Source organism: Loxodonta africana, chromosome 6, assembly GCF_030014295.1.
Source record: "Loxodonta africana isolate mLoxAfr1 chromosome 6, mLoxAfr1.hap2, whole genome shotgun sequence".
NCBI classification, from domain to species: Eukaryota; Metazoa; Chordata; class Mammalia; order Proboscidea; family Elephantidae; genus Loxodonta; species Loxodonta africana.
The window spans coordinates 27,718,043-27,739,175 of record NC_087347.1 but is presented as its reverse complement, the minus strand read 5'-3'; the positions used below and the strand labels follow the sequence as shown (position 1 = coordinate 27,739,175).

At 37.3% G+C, this 21,133-nt stretch overlaps 1 protein-coding gene across 4 annotated transcripts in view; it reads right to left on the bottom strand.

Annotated features, from left to right (window-relative positions):
- USP37 (ubiquitin specific peptidase 37) overlaps positions 1 to 21,133 on the bottom strand; it is an 83,861-nt gene that overhangs the window by 49,440 nt on the left and 13,288 nt on the right. For all 4 annotated transcript variants that reach the window (XM_023541535.2, XM_003406061.4, XM_023541531.2 and 1 more), the window contains 6 exons: positions 19,136 to 19,233; positions 16,480 to 16,658; positions 15,658 to 15,735; positions 13,376 to 13,473; positions 11,594 to 11,678; positions 2,861 to 3,022 (listed from right to left, as the gene is read on the bottom strand). In XM_023541535.2, the coding sequence (XP_023397303.1) occupies positions 2,861 to 3,022; positions 11,594 to 11,678; positions 13,376 to 13,473; positions 15,658 to 15,735; positions 16,480 to 16,658; positions 19,136 to 19,233 (700 nt within the window). The remainder of the gene's footprint in view (positions 1 to 2,860; positions 3,023 to 11,593; positions 11,679 to 13,375; positions 13,474 to 15,657; positions 15,736 to 16,479; positions 16,659 to 19,135; positions 19,234 to 21,133) is intronic.

Below are 21,133 nucleotides of genomic sequence, written 5' to 3'. Positions count from 1 at the left end.
CTCTAATGGATCTGGAAAAAGTAAACTGAAAACCTCTGGAAAGCATTCACCATTCTAGACGCCATTAAGAGCATTCATGATTCATGGGAGGACGTCAAAATACCAACATTAACAGGAGTCTGCAAAAGTTGATTCCAACCCTCATGGATGACACTGAGGGGTTGCAGAGTTCAGTGGAGGAAGTAACTGCAGATGTGGTGGAAATAGCAAAAGAACTAGAATTAGACATGGAGCCTAAAGATGTATGACTGAGTTGCTGTAATCTCATGATAAAACTTTAATAGATGAGGAGTTGCTTCTTATGGACGAGCAAAGAAAGCAGTTTCTTGAGATGGACTCTACTCCTGGTGAAGATGCTATGAACACTGTTAAAACGACAACAAAGGATTTCTGAATATTACATAAACTTAGTCGATATAGCAGCGGAAGGGTCTGAGAGGGCTGACTCCAATTTTGGAAGAAGTTCTGCTGTGGGTAAAATGCTATCAAACAGCATCAAATGCTCAAGAGAAATCTTTCGTCAAAGGAAGAGTCAATCAATGTCTTAGTTTAAGAAACTGTCTTAAGAAATTCACTTAAGAAATTGTCACAGCCACCCCAACCTTCAGTAACTATCACTCTGATCAGTCAGCAGGCATCAACATCAAGGCAAGACTCTCCACCAGCAAAAAGACTATTACTTGCTGAAGGCTCAGATGATGCTTAGCATTTTTTAGCAAAGAAGTTTTTTTTAAATTAAGATAGGTACATTGTTTTTTTAGACATAATGGTATCGCACACTTAACGGACTACAGTATAATAGAAACATAACTTTTATATGCACTGGGAAACCAAAAAAAATTCATGTGACTGGCTTTACTGCGATTATTTGCTTTATTGCAGCGGCCTGAAACTAAACCCACCATATCTCTGACATAAGCCTGTTTTTTATATGCTGAAGGGTATGTGTACTTTTATTTTCACTCCTTGTTAATTTTATGGCTTTTTTGTTTGTATTTTAGAGGATGTATGAGGAGAATTAGAGTTAATAGCCTCCATTATCCTGTAGAGCTGCTTTAAGAGTTCTTAGTCTTGGTTACTTGGCCTACTTGAAATACTACACTGTAATTCCAGAAAAAGTATTACAAAATGGAAAGCAGTGATTCTAGGGATGGGCACTGGCACTGTACAGAAACGAAAGAAACACTAGAACCAGACAGATAGTCTGGAGCACCAAGGGTGGCCACCTCAAGAAGTCACAGTCAAAGAACTATGAAAGGAATGAATGACAGAGGCCAGAGGTAGACTATAAAATACATGAGAAGAGGCAAAAGGAAAATGAGACAAATATAATCAGGGTTGACAGACAAGACCTGGATGTAGAACGGTCAGAAAAGCAGATGGATGAGGTCAAATAAAAATGCTGTGCAGTAAGAAGACAGCAATATAATAAATTGAGGCAGGTCAATCAGAATAAACAAAGGAAATTAAGTATTAAACCAGAAGGCAAAGATTGTAAAAGATGGGCCAAGAAAAGGTAAAGATTAGAGAAATCAACAGGTAAGCAGAAAAAAATGAAATGTTTTCACTGCAAATTTTATGTTGTTTTCTGCTAACCTATGAAACACATAAATTATTATGGCGGACACCACTCATTTAACTATAGAGGTAAGTGTAAAGCTGCTATAAAGCAATAATCTGAGTGAGATTAAAAACAAACTGGTAGATTTGGGAGGGCAATTTGGTAAGAATATTAAAAAAATTTAAAGTGTCTTCCTTAGCCTTAACAATTCCACTTCCAAGAATTTGTGCTATAGAAATATTCCGACCAAGTATTAAAAACATATGTATATATGTATAAAGATATTCATTATAGTCTGGATTGTAACTGTGAAAAAATGGAAAGCCTAAATCCATGTGGTTTAAAACTAAATCAACCTTATACATTTAGATACTAACATATAAGGATTCCCATAGTTCATGTGGAGTAAAAAAATCAGGGAACAGAGAAGTGTAGCAGTTAAGAAGCGTAGTAGTTAAGAATGCAACTGGAGTTCAACCGCCTGTATTTATTTCTGCTGTATTACTGCCTGTACCACCTTGGGCAAGTTAATTAACTTCTCTAAGCCTTAGTTACTTTATCTATCCAAAGAGGTTTTTAATACATTTTTTCTTTACCTCATAGAGCTGTTAAGAGGGTTTAAAGAAAAAAACAAATGTAAGCCCTTAGCACACTATATCTGGCACATAAGCACTTTATGTAAGATAACGAAAAAAAAAAAAAAAACAAATACAGTGCTGTTGAGTCGATTCCGACTCATAGCGACCCTATAGGACAGAGTAGAACTGCCCCATAGAGTTTCCAAGGAGCGCCTGGTGGATTCGAACTGCCGACCCTTTGGTTAGCAGCTGTAGCACTTAACCACTACGCCACCAGCGTTTCCTTATGTAAGATAGCTACTATTATTATTACAGTTATTATATTATGATCTGATTTTTGTGTGGTTATTAAAAATACAAGCATGAAGGGATTGGGAAGAATATAAATATTTTATGTTGAAGGTGTACCAGAAGTAGGATAAAGTGTGGGAACAGGCAGGAGAACAGACGTTTTCTGCTTTACAAAATACTATATATGTGTATACCCAACCCAGTGCTGTCAATATATATATTCTAAAATTCAGTGATTGGAGCTAGATAAGGTACTTAACATTATGGATAAGTGATAAGCCTTTAATAAGAAAGCTCATCTCTAAATATTTTAGAACTATAGTTAATATGACTCTTTTCAATACCGTTCTTTACATAAAACAAAACAAAAAAAAAACACCTCAGATAATTCATCTTATGAAAATAAAGCAAAATAAAAGAATTTACCTACCCCTGCAGTTGTTGCTGTGGATGAGAGGAGAGGGGCACTCTTGGTTTGTTCCAGCCAGTATAATCCTGGTTACATCTCAGTTTTTTAACAGAAAGAGGGGCTGGCTGAGGAAGAAATCCTAAACTTCTTTTGGCAGAAGGGGTTTGGCTTGGAACATTAGTCCTACGAAAAAGAATAATGAAGAAACAAAACAATTTTTGAAAGCTACTTTTTTTTCCCTAGTAGATTCACTGAAGACAATATAAATGAGAGCACGTAGTATTTGTCCTTTTGTGACTGACTTATTTCACTCAGCATGATGTTTTCAAGGTTCATCACTGTTGTGGCATGCATCAGTACTTCACTTTTCTTTATGGTCGAGTAATACTCCACTGTATATGTATACCGCATTTTGTTTATCTGTTCATCTGCTGATGGCCATTTAGTATGTTTCCACCTTTTGACTATTGTCATAGCGCTACATCGAACACTGGTGTACAGGTTTCTGTTTGCGTTCTGGCTTTAATTGTTTTGGATATATATACGTAGGATAGGGACTGCTGGGTCATATGATAGTTCTCTGTTCAAATTTTTAAGGCACCATCAAACTGTTTTTCATAGCACAGTACCATTTTGCATTCCCACAGCAATTGTTGAAGGTTCGAATACCTACACATCCTCACCAACACGTGTTAGCTTTCTTTTTTTTTTTTTAAATAAAAATCATAACCATGGTTATGGTTTTATTTGTCACACCTTAGGTCCATAACTGTTTTCTTTTTTAAATAATTTTTATTGTGCTTTAAGTGAAAGTTTACAAATCAAGTCAGTCTCTCACACAAAAATCCATATACACCTTGCTACACACTCCCAACTACTCTCCCCCTAATGAGACAGCCCACAATCTCCATCCACTCTCTCTTTCTGTGTCCATTTCACCGCCTTCTAACCACCTCCACCCTCTCATCTCCCCTCCAGGCAGGAAACGCGAACATAGTCTCAAGTGTCCACCTGATCCAAGAAGCTCACTGCTCACCAGCATCACTCTCGAACCCATCGTCCAGTCCAATCCATGTCTGAAGAGTTGGCTTCAGGAATGGTTCCTGTCCTGGGCCAACAGAATGTCTGGGGGCCATGACCACCGAGGTCCTTCCAGTCTCAGTCAGACCATTAAGTCTGGTCTTATGAGAATCTGGGGTTTTATCCCACTGCTCTCCTGCTTCCTCAGGGGTTCCCCGCTGTGTTCCCTGTCGGGGCAGTCATCAGTTGTAGCCAGGCACCATCTAGTTCTTCTGGTCTCAGAATGATGTAGTCTCTGGTTCATGTGGCCTTTTCTGTCTCTTGGGCTCATAATCACCTTGTGTCTTTGGTGTTCTTCATTCTCGTTTGATCCAGGTGGGCTGAGACCAATCGATGCCTCTTAGATGGCTGCTTGCTAGCGTTTAAGACCCCAGATGTCACTCTTCAAAGTGGGATGCAGAATGTTTTCTTAATAGATTTTATTATGCCAATTGACTTAGATGTCCCCTGAAACCATGGTTCCCAGACCTCTGCCCCTGCTACACTGGCCTTTGAAGCATTCAACTTATTCAGGAAACTTCTTTGCTTTTGGTTTAGTCCAATTGTGCTGACCTCCTCTGTGTTGTGTGCTGTCTTTCCCTTCACCTAAAGCAGTTCTTATCTACTATCTAATTAGTGAGTACCCCTCTTCCACCCTCCCTCCCTCCCCCCTCTCGTAACCACAAAAGAATATTTTCTTCTCAGTTTAAACTATTTCTCAAGTTCTTATAATAGTGGTCTTATGCAATATTTGTCCTTTTGCAACTGACTAATTTCACTCAGCATAATGCCTTCCAGGTTCTTCCATGTTATGAAATGTTTCACAGATTCCTCGCTGTTCTTTATCGATGCATAGTGTTCCATTCTACGACTGAGCTACGTCTCACACTCAAAGGGTCACTATGAGTTGGAATCGACTTGACTGCACTGGGTTTTTTTTTTTTTTTTGTTTAGTATTCCATTGTGAATATACCATAATTTATTTATCCATTCATCCATTGATGGGCACCTTGGTTGCTTCCATCTTTTTGCTATTGTAAACAGTGCTGCAATAAACATGGGTGTGCATATATCTGTTCACGTAAAGGCTCTTATTTCTCTAGGATATATTCCAGGGAGTGGGACTACTGGATCGTACGGTAGTTCTATTTCTAGCTTTTTAAGGAAGCGCCAAATCAATTTCCAAAGTGGTTGTACCATTTTACATTCCCACCAGCAGTGCATAAGTGTTCCAATATCTCCACAGCCTGTCCAACATTTATTCTTTTGTGTTTTTTGGATTAATGCCAGCCTTGCTGGAGTGCGATGAAATCTCATTGTAGTTTTGATCTGCGTTTCTCTAATGGCTAATGATCGTGAACGTTTCCTCATATATCTGTTAGCTACCTGAACGTCTTCTTTAGTGAAGTGTCTATTCCTATCTTTTGCCCATTTTTTAATCGGGTTATTTGTCTTTTTGCAGTTGAGTTTTTGCAGTATCGTTTAGATTTTAGAGATCAGGCGCTGATCAGAAATGTCATAGCTAAAAACTTTTTCCCAGTCTGTAGGTAGTCTTTTTACTCTTTTGGTGAAGTCTTTGGATGAGCATACGTGTTTGATTTTTAGGAGCTCCCAGTTATCTAGTTTTTCTTCTATATTCTTTATAATGTTTTGTATACTGTTTATGCCATGTATTAGGGCTTCTAACGTTGTCCCTATTTTTTCTTCCATGATCTTTATCGTTTTAGAGTTTATATTTAGGTCTTTGATCCATTTTGAGTTAGTTTTTGTGCATGGAGTGAGGTATGGGTCTTGTTTCCTTTTTTTGTAGATGGATATCCAGTTATGCCAGCACCATTTGTTAAAAAGACTGTCTTTTCCCCATTTAACTGTTTTGGGGCCTTTGTCAAATATCGACTGCTCATACGTGGATGGATTTATGTCTGGATTCTCAATTCTGTTCCATTGGTCCATGTATCTGTTGTTGTACCAGTACCAGGCTGTTTTGACTACTGTGGCGGTATAACAAGCTCTAAAATCAGGTAAAGTAAGGCCTCCCACTTTGTTCTTCTTTTTCAGTAATGCTTTACTTATCTGTGGCCTTTTTCCCTTCCATATGAAGTTGGTGATTTGTTTCTCCATCTCATTAAAAAATATCTTTGGAATTTGGATCGGAATTGCATTAAATGTATAGATCACTTTTGGTAGAATAAACATTTTTATAATGTTAAGTCTTCCTATCCAGGAGCAAGGTATGTTCTTCCACTTATGTAACGCTCTTTTGGTTTCTTGCAGAAGTGTACCGTAGTTTTCTTTGTATAAGTCTTTTACATCTCTGGTAAGGTTTATTCCTAAGTATTTTATCTTCTTGGGGGCTACTGTAAATGGCATTGATTTGGTGATTTCCTCTTCGATGTTGTTTTTGTTGGTGTAAAGAAATCCAACTGATTTTTGTATGTTTATCTTGTATCCTGATACTCTGCTGAACTCTTCTATTAGGTTCAGTAGTTTTCTGGAGGGTTCCTTACGGTTTTCTGTGTATAAGATCATGTGATCTGCAAATAGAGATACTTTGACTTCTTCCTTGCCAATCTGGATGCCCTTTATTTCTTTACCTAGCCTAATTGCTTTGGGTAGGACTTCCAGCACATTGTTGAGTAAGAGTGGTGATACAGGGCATCCTTGTCTGGTTCCCAATCTCAATGGGAATGTTTTCAGGCTCTCTCCATTTAGGGTGATGTTGGCTGTTGGCTTAGTATAAATGTCCTTTATTATGTTGAGAAATTTTCCTTCTATTTCTATTTTGCTAAGAGTTTTTATCATGAGTGTTGAACTTTGTCAAATGCCTTTTCTGCATCGATTGATAAAATCATGTGATTCTTGTCTTTTGTTTTAAGTGGTGGATTACATTAATTGTTTTTCTAACGTTGAACCATCCCTGCAAACCTGATATGAAACCCACTTGGTCATGGTGAATTATTTTTTTGATATGTTGTAGAATTCTATTGGCTAGAATTTTGTTGAGGATTTTTGCATCTACATTCATGAGGGATATAGGTCTATAATTTTCTTTTCTTGTGGTGTCTTTACCTGGTTTTGGTAATAAGGGATATGGTGGCTTCATAGAATGAGTTTGGTAGTATTCCATCTTTTTCTATACTCTGAAATACCTTTAGTAGTACTGGTGTTAACTCTTCTCTGAAAGTTTGGTAGAACTCTGCAGTGAAGCCATCTGGACCAGGGCTTTTTTTTGTTGGGAGTTTTTTGATTACCTTTTCAATCTCTTCTTTTGTTATGGGTGTATTTAGTTGTTCTACCTCTGTTTGTGTTAGTTTAGGGAGGTAGTGTGTTTCTAGGAATTCACCCATTTCTTCTAGGTTTTCAAATTTGAGTATAGTTTTTCATAGTAATCTGATATGATTCCTTTAATTTCAGTTGGGTCTGTTTTAATATCGCCCATCTCATTTCTTATTTGGGTTACTTGCTTCCTCTCCTGTTTTTCGTTTGTCAGTTTGGCCAGTGGTTTATCAATTTTGTTGAGTTTTTCAAAAAACCACCTTTTGGTCTTGTTAATTCTTTCAATTGTTTTTCTGTTTTCTATTTCATTTAGTTCAGCTCTAATTTTTATTATTTGTTTTCTTCTGGTGCCTATGGGTTTCTTTTGTTGCTCTCTTTCTATTTGTTCAAGTTGTAGAGATAATTCTTTGATTTTGGCCCTTTCTTCTTTTTGGACGTGTGCATTTATTGATATACATTGGCCTCTCAGCACCGCTTTTCCTGTGTCCCAAAGGTTCTTATAGGAAGTGTTTTCATTCTCACTGGATTCTCTGAATTTCTTTATTCCATCCTTAATGTCTTCTATAATCCAGTCTTTTTTGAGCAGGGTATTGTTCAGTTTCCAAGTGTTTGATTTCTTTTCCCTGCTTTTCCTGTTATTGATTTCCACTTTTATGGCCTTATGGTCAGAGAAGATGCTTTGTAATATTTCAGTGTTCTGGATTCTGCTAAGGCTTGCTTTATGACCTAATATGTGGTCTATTCTAGAGAATGTTCCATGTGCACTAGAGAAGAAAGTATGCTTGGTTGCTGTTGGGTGGGGTGTTCTGTACATGTCTGTGAGGTCAAGTTGGTTGACTGTGGCATTTACATCTTCCGTGTCTTTACTGAGCTTCTTTCTGGATGTCCTGTCCTTCACCGAAAGTGGTGTGTTGAAGTCTCCTACTATTATTGTGGAGCTGTCTATCTCACTTTTCAATGCTGATAAAGTCTGTTTTATGTATCTTGCAGGCCTGTCATTGGGTGCAACTGTTATCTTTTATAGTGGATAAATTTTCTCTCTGGTAGCCTTTTAGTCTATCTTTACCCATTATCTTCCACAATATGGATTTTTTTTTTTTTTAAGTATTTGCTGTTTGCTGTCTGTTGAAGCTTTCAGTGTGAGGACTTCCTGCATTTTCACCCATAATTTCTTTGACTATTTCCTTGCTTTCATTCTCCTTAGTCTTTTCTTTCAGAATACTATTAAGACATGGCCTCTTCATTTCATCTACATTTACCATCTTGTGTCTGTGATGCATTCTATGACCACGCCTTCTTGACAAATGCTTAGTAGTTGCACAGGCTGGCCCTCTAAGCTGCAGGGGACTATATACGAAGAGTTAATAATTCTTACTCCTATATAGGTAACATTAAAGCAGATGCCGGTCACTGTAATTTCCATTTTCATGTCTTTGCTCTCTCCTTAGGGAACATCGGGCAAGTAGCACATTTATAGTTGCAAGCCCCAGTAGTTGTAGAGGTATTTGCCCTCATTTACTAACGTAGAGAGCAGTTCTAGAAACCCAGCTTCGTGCAACTTCATATAAGAAAACAAGTCCTGGTCTGGGGTCATGCTCAGTTCCCAATTTTATGTTGGTTTTGAAGTCCCAGCCCTCAATACATGACTCCAGACTCTTCTGTCCATGTGTCTTATGACTTAAGTCTTTGTTCAGGATTAGTTTTCTTACTGACCTCGAAATATTCACCTTACCTTTGAGTGCAGTTTTATATGAAAGAAATTTCTTTTCTCAATCACTTCTACATGGAATGTATATGGTCATTCTATTAGCCTCGAGAAGAAATTTGTATTGTGTTTAATAAATAATTTACAAACTAAATTTAGTTTTTTTTTTTTACTTAGATTCCTTTAAAAGTCCTCTAACAAGCAGAAACATACCAACTTTCCTCTCTCTTATATTTAAATAACTTAGTTACCACTACAGATGTAAATCGCAAGCACATAAAGTGCAAAATTCCACTTTTCATTGCTGTGTGCGCACCCTAGATTGAATACTCCTAAATATACAATATCAAATTCTTTACTTCACCCCAATCATTTTACTTGAATAATCAAGATATTTTTCCCACTTTAAATTATATAAAAAAAACCAAAATATGATATAATAGGTCATTATATACAGCCCTGGTAGTACAGCAGTTAAGAGCTTGGCTGCTGACCAAAAAGGCCAGCAGTTATAATCCACCAGATGCTCCTTGAAAACCGTATGGGGCAATTCCATTCTGTCCTATAGGGTCGCTAATGAGTGAGAATTGCCTCCATAGCGATGGGTTTGTTTGTTTGTTTTTTTATATGACACATGGTTAAGTCAGCAGTTCCAATCTACCAGCCACTCCTTGGAAACCCTATGGGGCAGTTCTACTCTGACTGTAGGGTTGATATGAGTCGGAATTGACTCGATGGCAATGGTTTTGGTTTCAGTTTTCATATAGTATATAAGGAGCCTTGGTGGCCTAACAGTTGAGCCTTCACTGCTAACCGAAAAGTTGTAGGTTTGAGCCCATCCAGTAAAAAAGACCTGATAATCTGCTACCATGAAAATTATAGTCTAGAAAACCCTATGGGGAAGTTCTACTCTGTCACATGGGGTCGCTATGAGTCAAAATCAACTCAACAGCACCAAACAACAGCATATATGTTATACACCAATATTACCCTTGCTTTTTACATTTACCTTCTCTTCTCTGTGGTGCATTCCATGATCACACCTTCTTGGTAAGTGCTTAATAACTGTCGTGTATTCAAATCCAATAATCTCAAAAAAAAATTTTAAGCTATCAACAGCTAAATTTCAGATTATCCTTATCCAATAAAACATATTCAATGATGTAAAGCTTTCATTTTTTAAAAAAGGGTTTTTTGTTTTTTTTTGTACAGTATGGAATTTTTACTTCACTGAAAATTATTTTGTGAAGATTCTGGTCAATAATATGCTGTTAATATATTCTTACACTTGTCAGCAGGTGGCTACAGTGGGTTTGCGGATCCATAGACCGAAAGAGCCAAGCGCCTTTGGGCAGGAGGCTTCCTGGCAAAATGGAGTGCCTCTGGGCACTTGTTAGTGGGGCTAAGCTCACTGGGCCCATGGAGCAGAGCAAGAGAGCTGAGCACCTTCAGACGGGAGGCTTCCTGGTGGGGTGAGGTCTTAATGGCCAAGCTAAAGAGCTCTAACACTTGCCTGAGCAGGGCAGAGGCCAGGTCCAAGCTGGGCCCTGTGGTGGTAGAGAAGAAGCTGTCCAGATCAAAGAACTATATCCTGAGCTGTTCCTGTTACTTCCAAGTTGATCCTGATCCTGAATTGTAACCTGTTACTTTTCTAATAAACGCCATAATAGTGAGTATTGTCTGTGAGTTCTATGTGACTTGCAACAAATTATCAACCTCAGCAGAGAAGTAGAGTGCTGTGGGAGTGATGGCTGGTGTCAGAATTGGTAAAAAGGTTGAAGAATGGAGGTGTGTTTGACCTCCACCTTATAGGAATCAGCTTTCGGCTGATGCTGATTATCCTTTACCCCTGCTCCCCCAAAGTAAGATGAGGTCTGATGTCATTTTACATGTCCCAGAGCACAATATAATTGCCGTTGGAATACCAGGAAGCATTGGCAGAGGAATTGTATATTTTTCTGCTAAAATTACAAATCTGTCTTCTATTACAGGAGTTTCAAGCAGGGCCTCTTTCTCCTTTCAGTCTGGGAACAGTTCTTCAAAAGCATATGCATCAAGGCAAGTCCCTGAGAGGGTATGAGCTCCACTCTGAGCAGCTTCCTCCACCAGACATGCACGGATGTTCTTTTCCTGTTTAGCAGCCAACTGCTTTACACGAAGTATAAACCTCTCCTTGTTCATTTCTTCCCATCACTTGTTCTTATTTCCGGGATAAATACCAAGTAGTAACTCGAGGTACAACAGAAGTTGAAGGCCATTTTGTAGCACACAGAAGTAGAGAATTTTTCTTAATTTTTAAGGCATTTATTTAGACACTAATGTGCCAGGCAGGACATCTTGGCTAGCACAATGACATGTTCACAGTAACCAGGAATCTCTCTCCCTAGACCTCAGTTTATTCAACTGCCAAAAAATTAAAAAAAGAAAAGCTTGAACTAAAACATTTCTAGAGTACTTTCTAACTAAAATGTCACAATTCTATGATTCTCTTATCTATTTCATTATTTTAAATTAGCGTATTCACTTCCAGCATAATGCACAGCCTATCCCATCATTCAATTATCCAAAGAAAGCTCTTCAAGCTCTTCACAAGGCATGTAACCAATGCATACCTGTCTACGTTAGTGCTGCCAGAAGAGTAGTCTTTGGATCATCATTCAATTATCCAAAGAAAGCTCTTCAAGCTCTTCACAAGGCATGTAACCAATGCATACCTGTCTACGTTAGTGCTGCCAGAAGAGTAGTCTTTGGATCCAGTTCTGCTACCATAAAAGGATGATGACTGCAAAGGTAAAAGTCCTATAAAACAAATGAACACAGGAAAACAATTAATTTCTAAGTCAGTTACTCAAGTTCATTTAATAATAAAATTACACCATTGGGCCTGGGAAACTCTGGTGGCATAGTGGTTAAGTGCTATGGCTCCTAACCAAAGGGCTGGCCGTTCGAATCTGCCAGGCACTCCTTGGAAACTCTATGGGGGCAGTTCTACTCTGTCCTATAGGGTCCTTATGAGTCAGAATCGACTCGATGGCACTGGGTTTGGTTTTGGTTTTTACCACTGGGCCTATCTATATTTATTTTTTTCTTCTTTTTGTCAAAGTAACATATATAAACGATAAAAGCTTAAAATAGCAAAAAAAAGATTATAATAACAAAGCAATACTCCCTCCACTATAGCTTTATAAGTTCTGCTTTTAGTTTCTAACCCCTTTTATATTTAGTTTTTCTAATTTCCTCTGTAGCTTTAAATAATATGGTACTATTTCCTGATTTATTTATTTTAAACAATATCAACTGAGTCCCTATTATGAAAAATTAGAAATATCTCACATCGCTGCTATGTCTCCTCTCTCTAACCCATTATTAATCATGCTACTTTAGTTCTACTCCTGATTAACTCTGTAACTTTAACACACTTGAAACATCTACGTTTTATTCCATGGCCCTTTTTATCACTTGAACACCCACTTCTTTCTCTCTCTTCTTTTCTACACATGTGCCTTAACTTCAACACTGTTAATGCTTACAACATTTTTAAGTCTTCTATGTTCTATCTGGAGCCCTGGTGGTGCAGTGGTTAAGAGTTCAGCTGCTAAACAAAAGGCCAGCAGTTCGAATCCACCAGCTGCTCCCTGGAAGCTCTACGGGGTAGTTCTACTCTGTCCTATAGGGTCTCCATGAGTAATTGACTCGACAGCAACGGGTGTGGTATGTTCTATCTATCAGTTGATTTTAAAAGTTAAAAAACCAGTAGGGTAGGGTTTATATCATGTAAGTATTATTTACTTCAGAGTTAAGAATTACATTAGAGACACTTCCTTCTGTAGGGGTCCAATGTCACAATCCTAAACCACTCAAAGGAGTGGTTCCTAGAGTCCTTATCTATTGGATTCTCTTAAATTACCAATTTCTCAAGCTCACGCTGTATTTGAGCTTGCTTCAATTTAATTTCAGCTGATGTAATATTCAAATCAGTACAAAGTATTTGAGTGTCTAAGGATTTCAGAGGATCAGAGAGACGCTAAGTGTGGAGAAATACAAAAATTCAAGGACAGATCAACTTTTATTTTTTAAAAAATAAGGTATAAATTTTTAAGCGTAAATCACTGCTTTAGGCATTAATTTCAACATTTTCTCCTGGAGCTTCTAATAAGTAGCAACGCTGATAAACTTTCATTTCAACCACTTTAACTCCTCTGGTTCATCCTATGGTCTAGGCACTTTGACAATGAAAGAGCTTAATTCTAGGCAAACAGTAAAGAAGAGGGTAAAGACTAGATTCCTTGCAAAGAGATAAAAGTTCCCTTATCTTTCTAATACTTTAAGATATCTAGCCAAGTACTGGGTACAAGTTGGTGGCCAATAACTAGTACTGAATTATGTAGTATTCCTGAATAATGCAGAGAGATATGTCCTGATTTAGGTCTTTATTTCTAGTCTAACAGAATATAACACATAATAATTGAGTGTCTTTATAAAGACCAAACACTTACCTGATGTCCTATTCTCTTCTGACTGCTTCAAACTCAGCTGTTTCTCTCTACTGCTGGTTAGATACTTTCTTGAGGGATCTGTCATAGCCTTGTTGTTCCTACAGTTAATAATTTTAAATCGGCACAACATTGTTAATAATTTTAAACCAATATAAACTATAACATCAGATACTGTTCTTAATTTTAAAAAGCTATCACTAAAAAAATTTACATTTCAAGCACTGAGATGAGTGATACATGCATGAAAATTAGGCTACAAGGTGTTAAAGCCTCAAGAGGCTGAATACTTAGAGCAAATGAAAATAACCTTTCATTACGAAGTCAAGAGCTAATCCAGTTCATGACCCTGGTGATTAAGATAAAATGAGCACTTTCTTGATATAAAAGTCTAATCAGACACAGCAAGATTGCATAGACTTTTTTGACCAAAAGCAAGATCAGATAAAATAATTTAGCTACTAAGGCCAAAAGAATCAATTAAAAGGTAAAGTATGCAAGTTTGGTACTTTTATAGAATAAAACAAAAACTAAAAAACCCAAAATGTTCTGATAGTTTATATGGATGTGAAACAGTATTTACCAAATGGCAACAATATTTCAATTCATAGTGATTAAAATATTTTAAGTTTGTGAACAGATAAGTTAAAGTTTCTTAAACAAGCCTCATTTTTTCCCCTCTATTGTCCCCAAATATCTGAACCCACATAAGCAGAGTGTCCACTCAGATAAATGTTCATGCTGTGATTAAATGTGCTGATTTTAGGGGAACCATCATAAATCCCAGGAGGTATCAGTCCCTGAAGAAGGACATCATGCTTGGTAAAGTAGAGGGTCGGCAAAAAAGAGGAAGATCCTCAATGAAATGGACTGATACGGTGGTTGCAACAATGGGTTCAAACATAATGATTGTGAGGACAGCGCTGGACTGAGCAGTGTTTCATTCTGTTGTACACAGGGTCACTATGAGTCAGAACCAACTCAATGGCACCTAACAACAGCACTGTAAATTAAGCTTGTAGCAGACAACACAGGTACTCCATCCAAATTTCCATTTTTATGTCCTCTCTTCCACATCTCGACCCCCACTTCAAAAGCCAGCACCTAGGGCTCTCATTAACAGGACTGCCCTCAAGCTACTAGAGATACTTTGCTTGGACTCTCGGAGAGTCACAAGTAAGGTCAGGTACTAGAGTACAGAAGCCCAGCTCCCTTGCTATATGTTAGAACAACTCTAAGGTGGAACTTACATAATAGATTTCCTCTCTGGAATCAGGATGAAGCCTAAACTCTTGCATGCCTTTTGTCTGAGGTCACATCCATGCCTGGTTTCCTGTCCTCCACTTCTTCCTTTCCCCACTCCCTTACTGGTCTCCTCTGGGAGCACTTCCTTAATAAATCATTTGAACACTAATCTCCATCTCAGGGTCTGCTTCCAGAGAACATGATCTTTAACAGTTGGTACTAGAAGTAAGCCTAGGAAGCAGATTAGCAACTACTTTCTGTTAAGATATGAACTGAGGAACTAACTGGTAACTGCATAATACGTTGACTCTCTCAACCAGTTGTCATTAAGTGGATTCTGACTCGTGCTGATCGCATGTGTGTCAGAGTAGAATTGTGCTTCACACAGTTTTCAATGGCTGGTATTTCATAGATTGCCAGGTCTTTCTTTTGAAGTACCTCGGGGTGGACTCAAATCTCCAGTCTCTGGTTAGCCACCAAGCATGTCAACTATTTACACCACCCAGGGGCTCCCTTTCTCCCTGGAAGACCAAAAAATCCTCACATGATGGGGAAGCGGATCATGCCCTCCCTGCTGCAGGTCTGTCCCCTTTTTTTCAACCCAAAAAATACCTCTGAAAGTTCTCCTTGCCTAGAACCTACTGAGGTTTCGTATCCTTTCATCCCTAGGCCAAGCTGACTTTTTCACATAAGGTTAAAAAAAAAAAAAAAAAAAAAATTTAAGAGAAGGAGTTCACAGTAAAGGAGCATCCGGCAAGAAAAAGTGGTTTAGAGTTCTTCACCGCTATTCCTCCTCTAGGTATTGGAGATAAAAGTTAGTGTAGGAGAAGCATAATGAAATGACCAAAGCAGTATCAATGGCAAAATCCCCTGTCCACTGAGTCTATGGTCTACTGTCACCAAAACACTGTCAAATTTTGCTCTTCTATCTTTGGAATTCCTATAAATTGAGCACTATCTCCCCAAACTTCCCTAGTGGTTATAATTACCAATAAAAGAAATAATTATCTAGTGCGATAAAGGCTCGTAAGGCAACTTACGATGATGAATCATTTTCCTTAGGGTAATCTTCGCTCAACTCTGAGCCAGATGATAGCATTCTTTTCCTCTTTTCAGTCCTGTTGAAAATGTAGGAAAAGAAGTAATTTAAAAAGTCATACTGCACCCATTAAAACTATAAACCACCTGAGAGTATAGCTCCCCCAGACAGCCTTTTAATTTAGTACTAAGTTGCTCTGAGCTTCACGCTTCAGCCAAAGGTTAGACAGGCCCATAAAACAAACAATTATACAAGTAGTTCAGCCATGTATATGAGACTAAATGGGCATGCCAGCCCAGGGTCAAAGACAAGAAGGCAGGAGGAATTGAAATGGGGAACCCACGTTTGAGAAGGGGAGAGTGTTTACATGTCACGGTGTTGGCAATTATGTCGGAAAACAACACGTGTATTACACGTTCAATGAGAAACTAATATGCTCGGTAAACCTTCACCTAAAGCACAATTTAAAAGAAAAATTACACTTAAAAAACCCCCAAAAACTGTAAATTAACATACTTAAAGACAGGAATTGTGTCTATTGCTAATTCTCTACACCACATTTAAAGTAATATACTATATATCTGCACATGTAATATGTGTAACTAACAGAAACATACTTCTAATTAAAACAAAAAAAAAAAACAAAACTTCTAATTAACTACCAAAAATGCACTCCATACTTTCTTCACTTTCTCTAACAGAGTTTACTCACTAGACATTCTCCTCCTTTTCTTCCTCAAATTAATTGTCTTTCAAAAAGGCCTAAGAGAAACTTATAAACAGGTACAACTAACGACCAAGTATAAACAGAAGTCTTTCATACCTATTTTCTAATAACCCTGATCTAAGAGGTGTTGACGTAGATGTCAGAGAAGGAATCGTCCGGGTGACAGGTATCCCACTTCCTGGTGTAGTTTTAATAGATCCTCTACTTGGAGTGCCAAGAACTTTTCGAAATGGAACATCATCTTTAGTTTCCAAGCTTCCCCTTTTTGAAGAGGCCTGTAAGAATAAAGTTTAAGATAGCTAAATCTTTAAATTAATTGGAATACTTTTAGACCACTGATTCACACATGGGAGCTTTTAAAAAATACCCACAACTGGGGACATATCTCCAGAGATTCTATTCTTATTGATCTGGGTTGGGGCCCATGCATCAGTACTTTTTTAAAGCACTCCAGGTGATTCTAACGTACAGACAGTATGAAAAACTGCATCTGACATTTATTTTCTGATAGCAATCTTATAAACTTAAGATTCCACAGCACGTCTGGAAGCAGAAAGCAAGGACCTTGCTTTGAACTACTAATTTAAAAAAAGACATGGTTCTAGTAATCACCATGAGACTAGATCCTTGGGAAAAAATATATCCAATTGTGATTATGGTAAAGTGACCCAGAAGTGAGAAAAAGGAGCAACAATAATATTCAGTTGCCACAACTTACATGCCAGGTCACACATACCTCCTATGACTGTTGGGAGGGTTCTAGTTTAGAGGAATGAAACAATAATATGTAACCAATGGGTGCAGGGGGATCAGATAGAGTGTGTGGGCAGAGACAAACCAAGAGTCTATCCCAAAGACACAGCAAGAACATTCAGAGAACACAGCAGTTCGAACACAGTAGCTGGGAAACAGTACTTTCGAACATTTTGTCTCCTAAGTGTTATAACTCTACATTAGGAGCTATGTGATTTCGCTACGCAAGATGTGGCCAATTGCATTCTACCAAATTACAATCTCAAAGGAAAGAAAAAGATCTCTAAGATCATCTGGGTGAACAATTTTAAAGCTTTTTTTCCAATAGGTGATATATTTTTCAAGTTCAAAAATAAAAATATTAGAAGCCATGTGCTGAGAAGTCTCACTACCACCCTTATCCCTATCTATCCACTTCTTCCAATTCTCACTTTCCTGTCCCCTACAAACATTCTTCCACTGTTTCTTTATGTAAGTGTAAACTGATATTTTTATTTTCCTTTGGTATACAAATGGGAGCATACTATATATACTCTATTTGGCATCTTTTTCAAACTTTTTTGATTATTGCACCAAAGTCATCACAAATATATTCAACTATCTTGATTATGGTGATGGTTTACAAGTGAATACATATGTCAAAACTTATCATTTGTGTACTTTAAATATGCGCAATTTACTTAATGTCAATTATACCTCAATAAGCCCCCCACCCAAATCCAACCTATAAAAAGAACCTAACAAAACAAAACAAAATCTCATTCACTGCTTAGTCCAGTAAATGGACTAAGTAATCCTTTCTGCGCAGCCAAACAGAACTCATACAATTACTTAGCGGAGAGCCTCAGTTTCTCATAAAGTTTTTTATGCTTACGGGGTACTGAATTTCTGTTAAGGGTGATGAAAAATAAGTAAACGCCTAGTAGTGATGGTTGCACAACATGATGAATGTAATCAATGTCAGTGAACACTACACATAAAATGGTTGAAATGACAAACGTTTTGTTGTATCATTATTATCATAACATATACCTGCAATAAAAATAAAAACTAAGGGAAAAAAAGACAAATGGTAAAATGTAAAACAAACAAAAAAATACATTTTAACAAATTTAGCTGCCTAGGATTGCCAAGTTGCAATAAGGGTATTATTTATTAATGCACGGTAAGCCCTACGGCTAGCTGAATTACTCATTACAGAAAATCTATTAACAAAGCAAGCAGAGCCTGTCAGCAAAAAAGTCTGGTATCATATAGTATAGAGGCAAAGATGAAAATGTAGAACAGACCTAAAGGGTGTCACAAAAATAGCGGCAGCAAACATTTATAGGGTTGTTATTATATTATATGGTGGAAACGCTGGTGGCGTAGTGGTTAAGTGCTACAGCTGCTAACCAAAGGGTTGGCAGTTCGAATCCACCAGGCGCTCCTTGGAAACACCACAGGGCAGTTCTACTCTGTCCTATAGGGTCGCTATGAGTCGGAATCAACTCGACGGCACTGGGTTTGGTTTGGTTATTATATGGTATAATGGGCTAAGCACTTTTACATGCATCATCTCACCCATTTTACAGATGGTAATGAGGCATAGAATACTTGAGGAACTTCCTCAATGACCCCAGCTAGCAAGTGGCAGCACCAAGCCTCAAAGCCAACCTAACTCCAAAGCCATGCTTTTAAAAACTATACTCTACCATGGTTCATGATGATGACCATGACACAATAAGCAAAGATTAAACTGTGTTCAGTGAAAACTACATGAAAGAAAGGAAGAATGTGGTAAATTTTAGAAAGATTTTCATAAAAATAGTTGGAGAGAATAAGATCACTAAAACAGTAAATTTCAAATACCTGGAAAATATCCTCGTGACAATGGCAAAAATATTAGGCACTTTTATAGACTATGAAGTCTACTTCCTGTGACTACCTAACAGAACATACATCACAGTCTGTCTGTGACATTAAAATAAAAAAAGCTACAAGATTTAAGTGAATGTACCTGATTGTCTGAGTAAGAAAGCTGCCTGTTGGTTTCCTTCTGTGAGGTCCTGCTGCCCAGAATAGCTCCAAAACTACCAGATCCCTGAGGTTTCATGGCTGGTGACAAAAAAAAAAAAAAAAAAAAAAATCCCCAATGAACTCACTTTAATAAAGAGATTTATCATCACTAGCATGTCTCTCTGTAATATTGACAAAATCGAAGAAACAGCAGGAAAAAGATAAAACAAATCAAGGTGCTTATTGGTCAATTCTTTCTGATGAAAAGTTAATTTGACACATAGTAATTAAATTTAGAGCTAGGATCTGAAGCAAATATTAAATAACACACAGAAATTTGGGAAATTGTAAAAGAAAGATAAATTTAAAAAAGAAAATGCTGGAAACTGTTCTATATAAGATTTAGTAATTGACACTGTGGAAAAGTCAGTCACACCTATCTATTTACAACATAAACATTGCCACTGGAAACCAAGGAGAGAAACAGGTCCAAAGTAGTGACAAGTGTATCTCCAATAACACATACTTCAGAGAATTACGTACGTTCCAAAGAATTCACTAAAAGCTTATTAAGAATAAAAGGTTTCTATTCCAAAGAAATCAAAGGTAGTTTAACGAATGTGCAAGGCACTATATAAGGTGAATCTGTATGTTCTTTTTGTATTTTATATTTTAATTTAGTTAGCCAATTTTCCACTAATGATAGTTTAGAATGCTTTAATTTTTCAACATTATAAACAATGTTGAACACCCTTTCATATACCTTCTTGTGCTAGAATTATTTTTGTAGGATAAACACCATAGAATTAGAACTGCTGGATTAAAGGATACGCACATTTTAAATTTAAATTGATATTACCAAATGTTGTTGTTGTTAGCTGCCATCGAATCGGCCCCTGACTCATGGTAACCCCATACATAACAGCATGAAATGCTGCCCAGTCCTGCACTATACCCATGGCTCGTTGTGTATCAGACCGTTGTGATTGTGATCCATAGGGTTTTCGCTGGCTGATTTTCAGATCACCAGGCCTCTCTTCCTAGTCTATCTCAGTCTAGAAGCTACGCTGAGATGCTCAGCATCTCAGCAGCAGACCTTCATTTTACACGAGGAAATTGAAACTCAGTATTAAGTGCTTTGCTCAAAACCACACAGGAAATAACAAGCGGAGCTAGGATTCGAACCTAAAGCTGCTTAGGTCCAAAGCCCATATTTTTCCATTATGGTATGTTGTTTAGATTCAAACCTGGGTCCCCACACAGTCCACTGGGCTTTCTACTCCAATGTATTTAGAGAGATGTTAATTCTTTAGATAGTGTTTCAATTAATATAATGGGATAAAACAACAACAGAAATATAGACACAGTCCCTGACATACTATAAGAATTTAAAATAGTACTCAATTCTGAAATTCAATAGCTATTTATTCATTAAATTGACATAGCTCAGAATTGATAGTATGAACACATAATGAGTAGGTACTAAAATGGCAAACAGCCATAAAAAAAAGTTTTATTTTACAAGGAAAGTAGTGTGTCAAGTAGAGATATTAAATACCAGCAAGGTAACACTGCTACGTCTTCATTTTCTAATGGTTTTAATGTGTAATATTTAAGTTTAAAAAAACCTCATAAGTTTTTCACCTATAAAATATAATTAATAGCAAAGTATTGACGATGATAGAGTTGATGACTAACAACACTGGTGATAAACGCATTTTAAACAATAGATCGTTCCTAAAAAGATACATGTAAATACATTTAAAAAAAAAATCAAAACACATTTTAAAGGAAAGGGGTTGGAGGGCACAGGGGAACCTGATTACACTGTATGATTTTCTACAGAACTCAGTTTTCACAGCAAGAATAAAATTTCAGAGTTAAGTTTCAAACAGGGAGCAAGTCCCTGAGATATGATGTAACGAGGTAACTTTTCCCAGTTGTAATTTAAATCCTCCTCCTTTTCTAGTCTTACTCTTTTATAAGTGCTAACATGTCA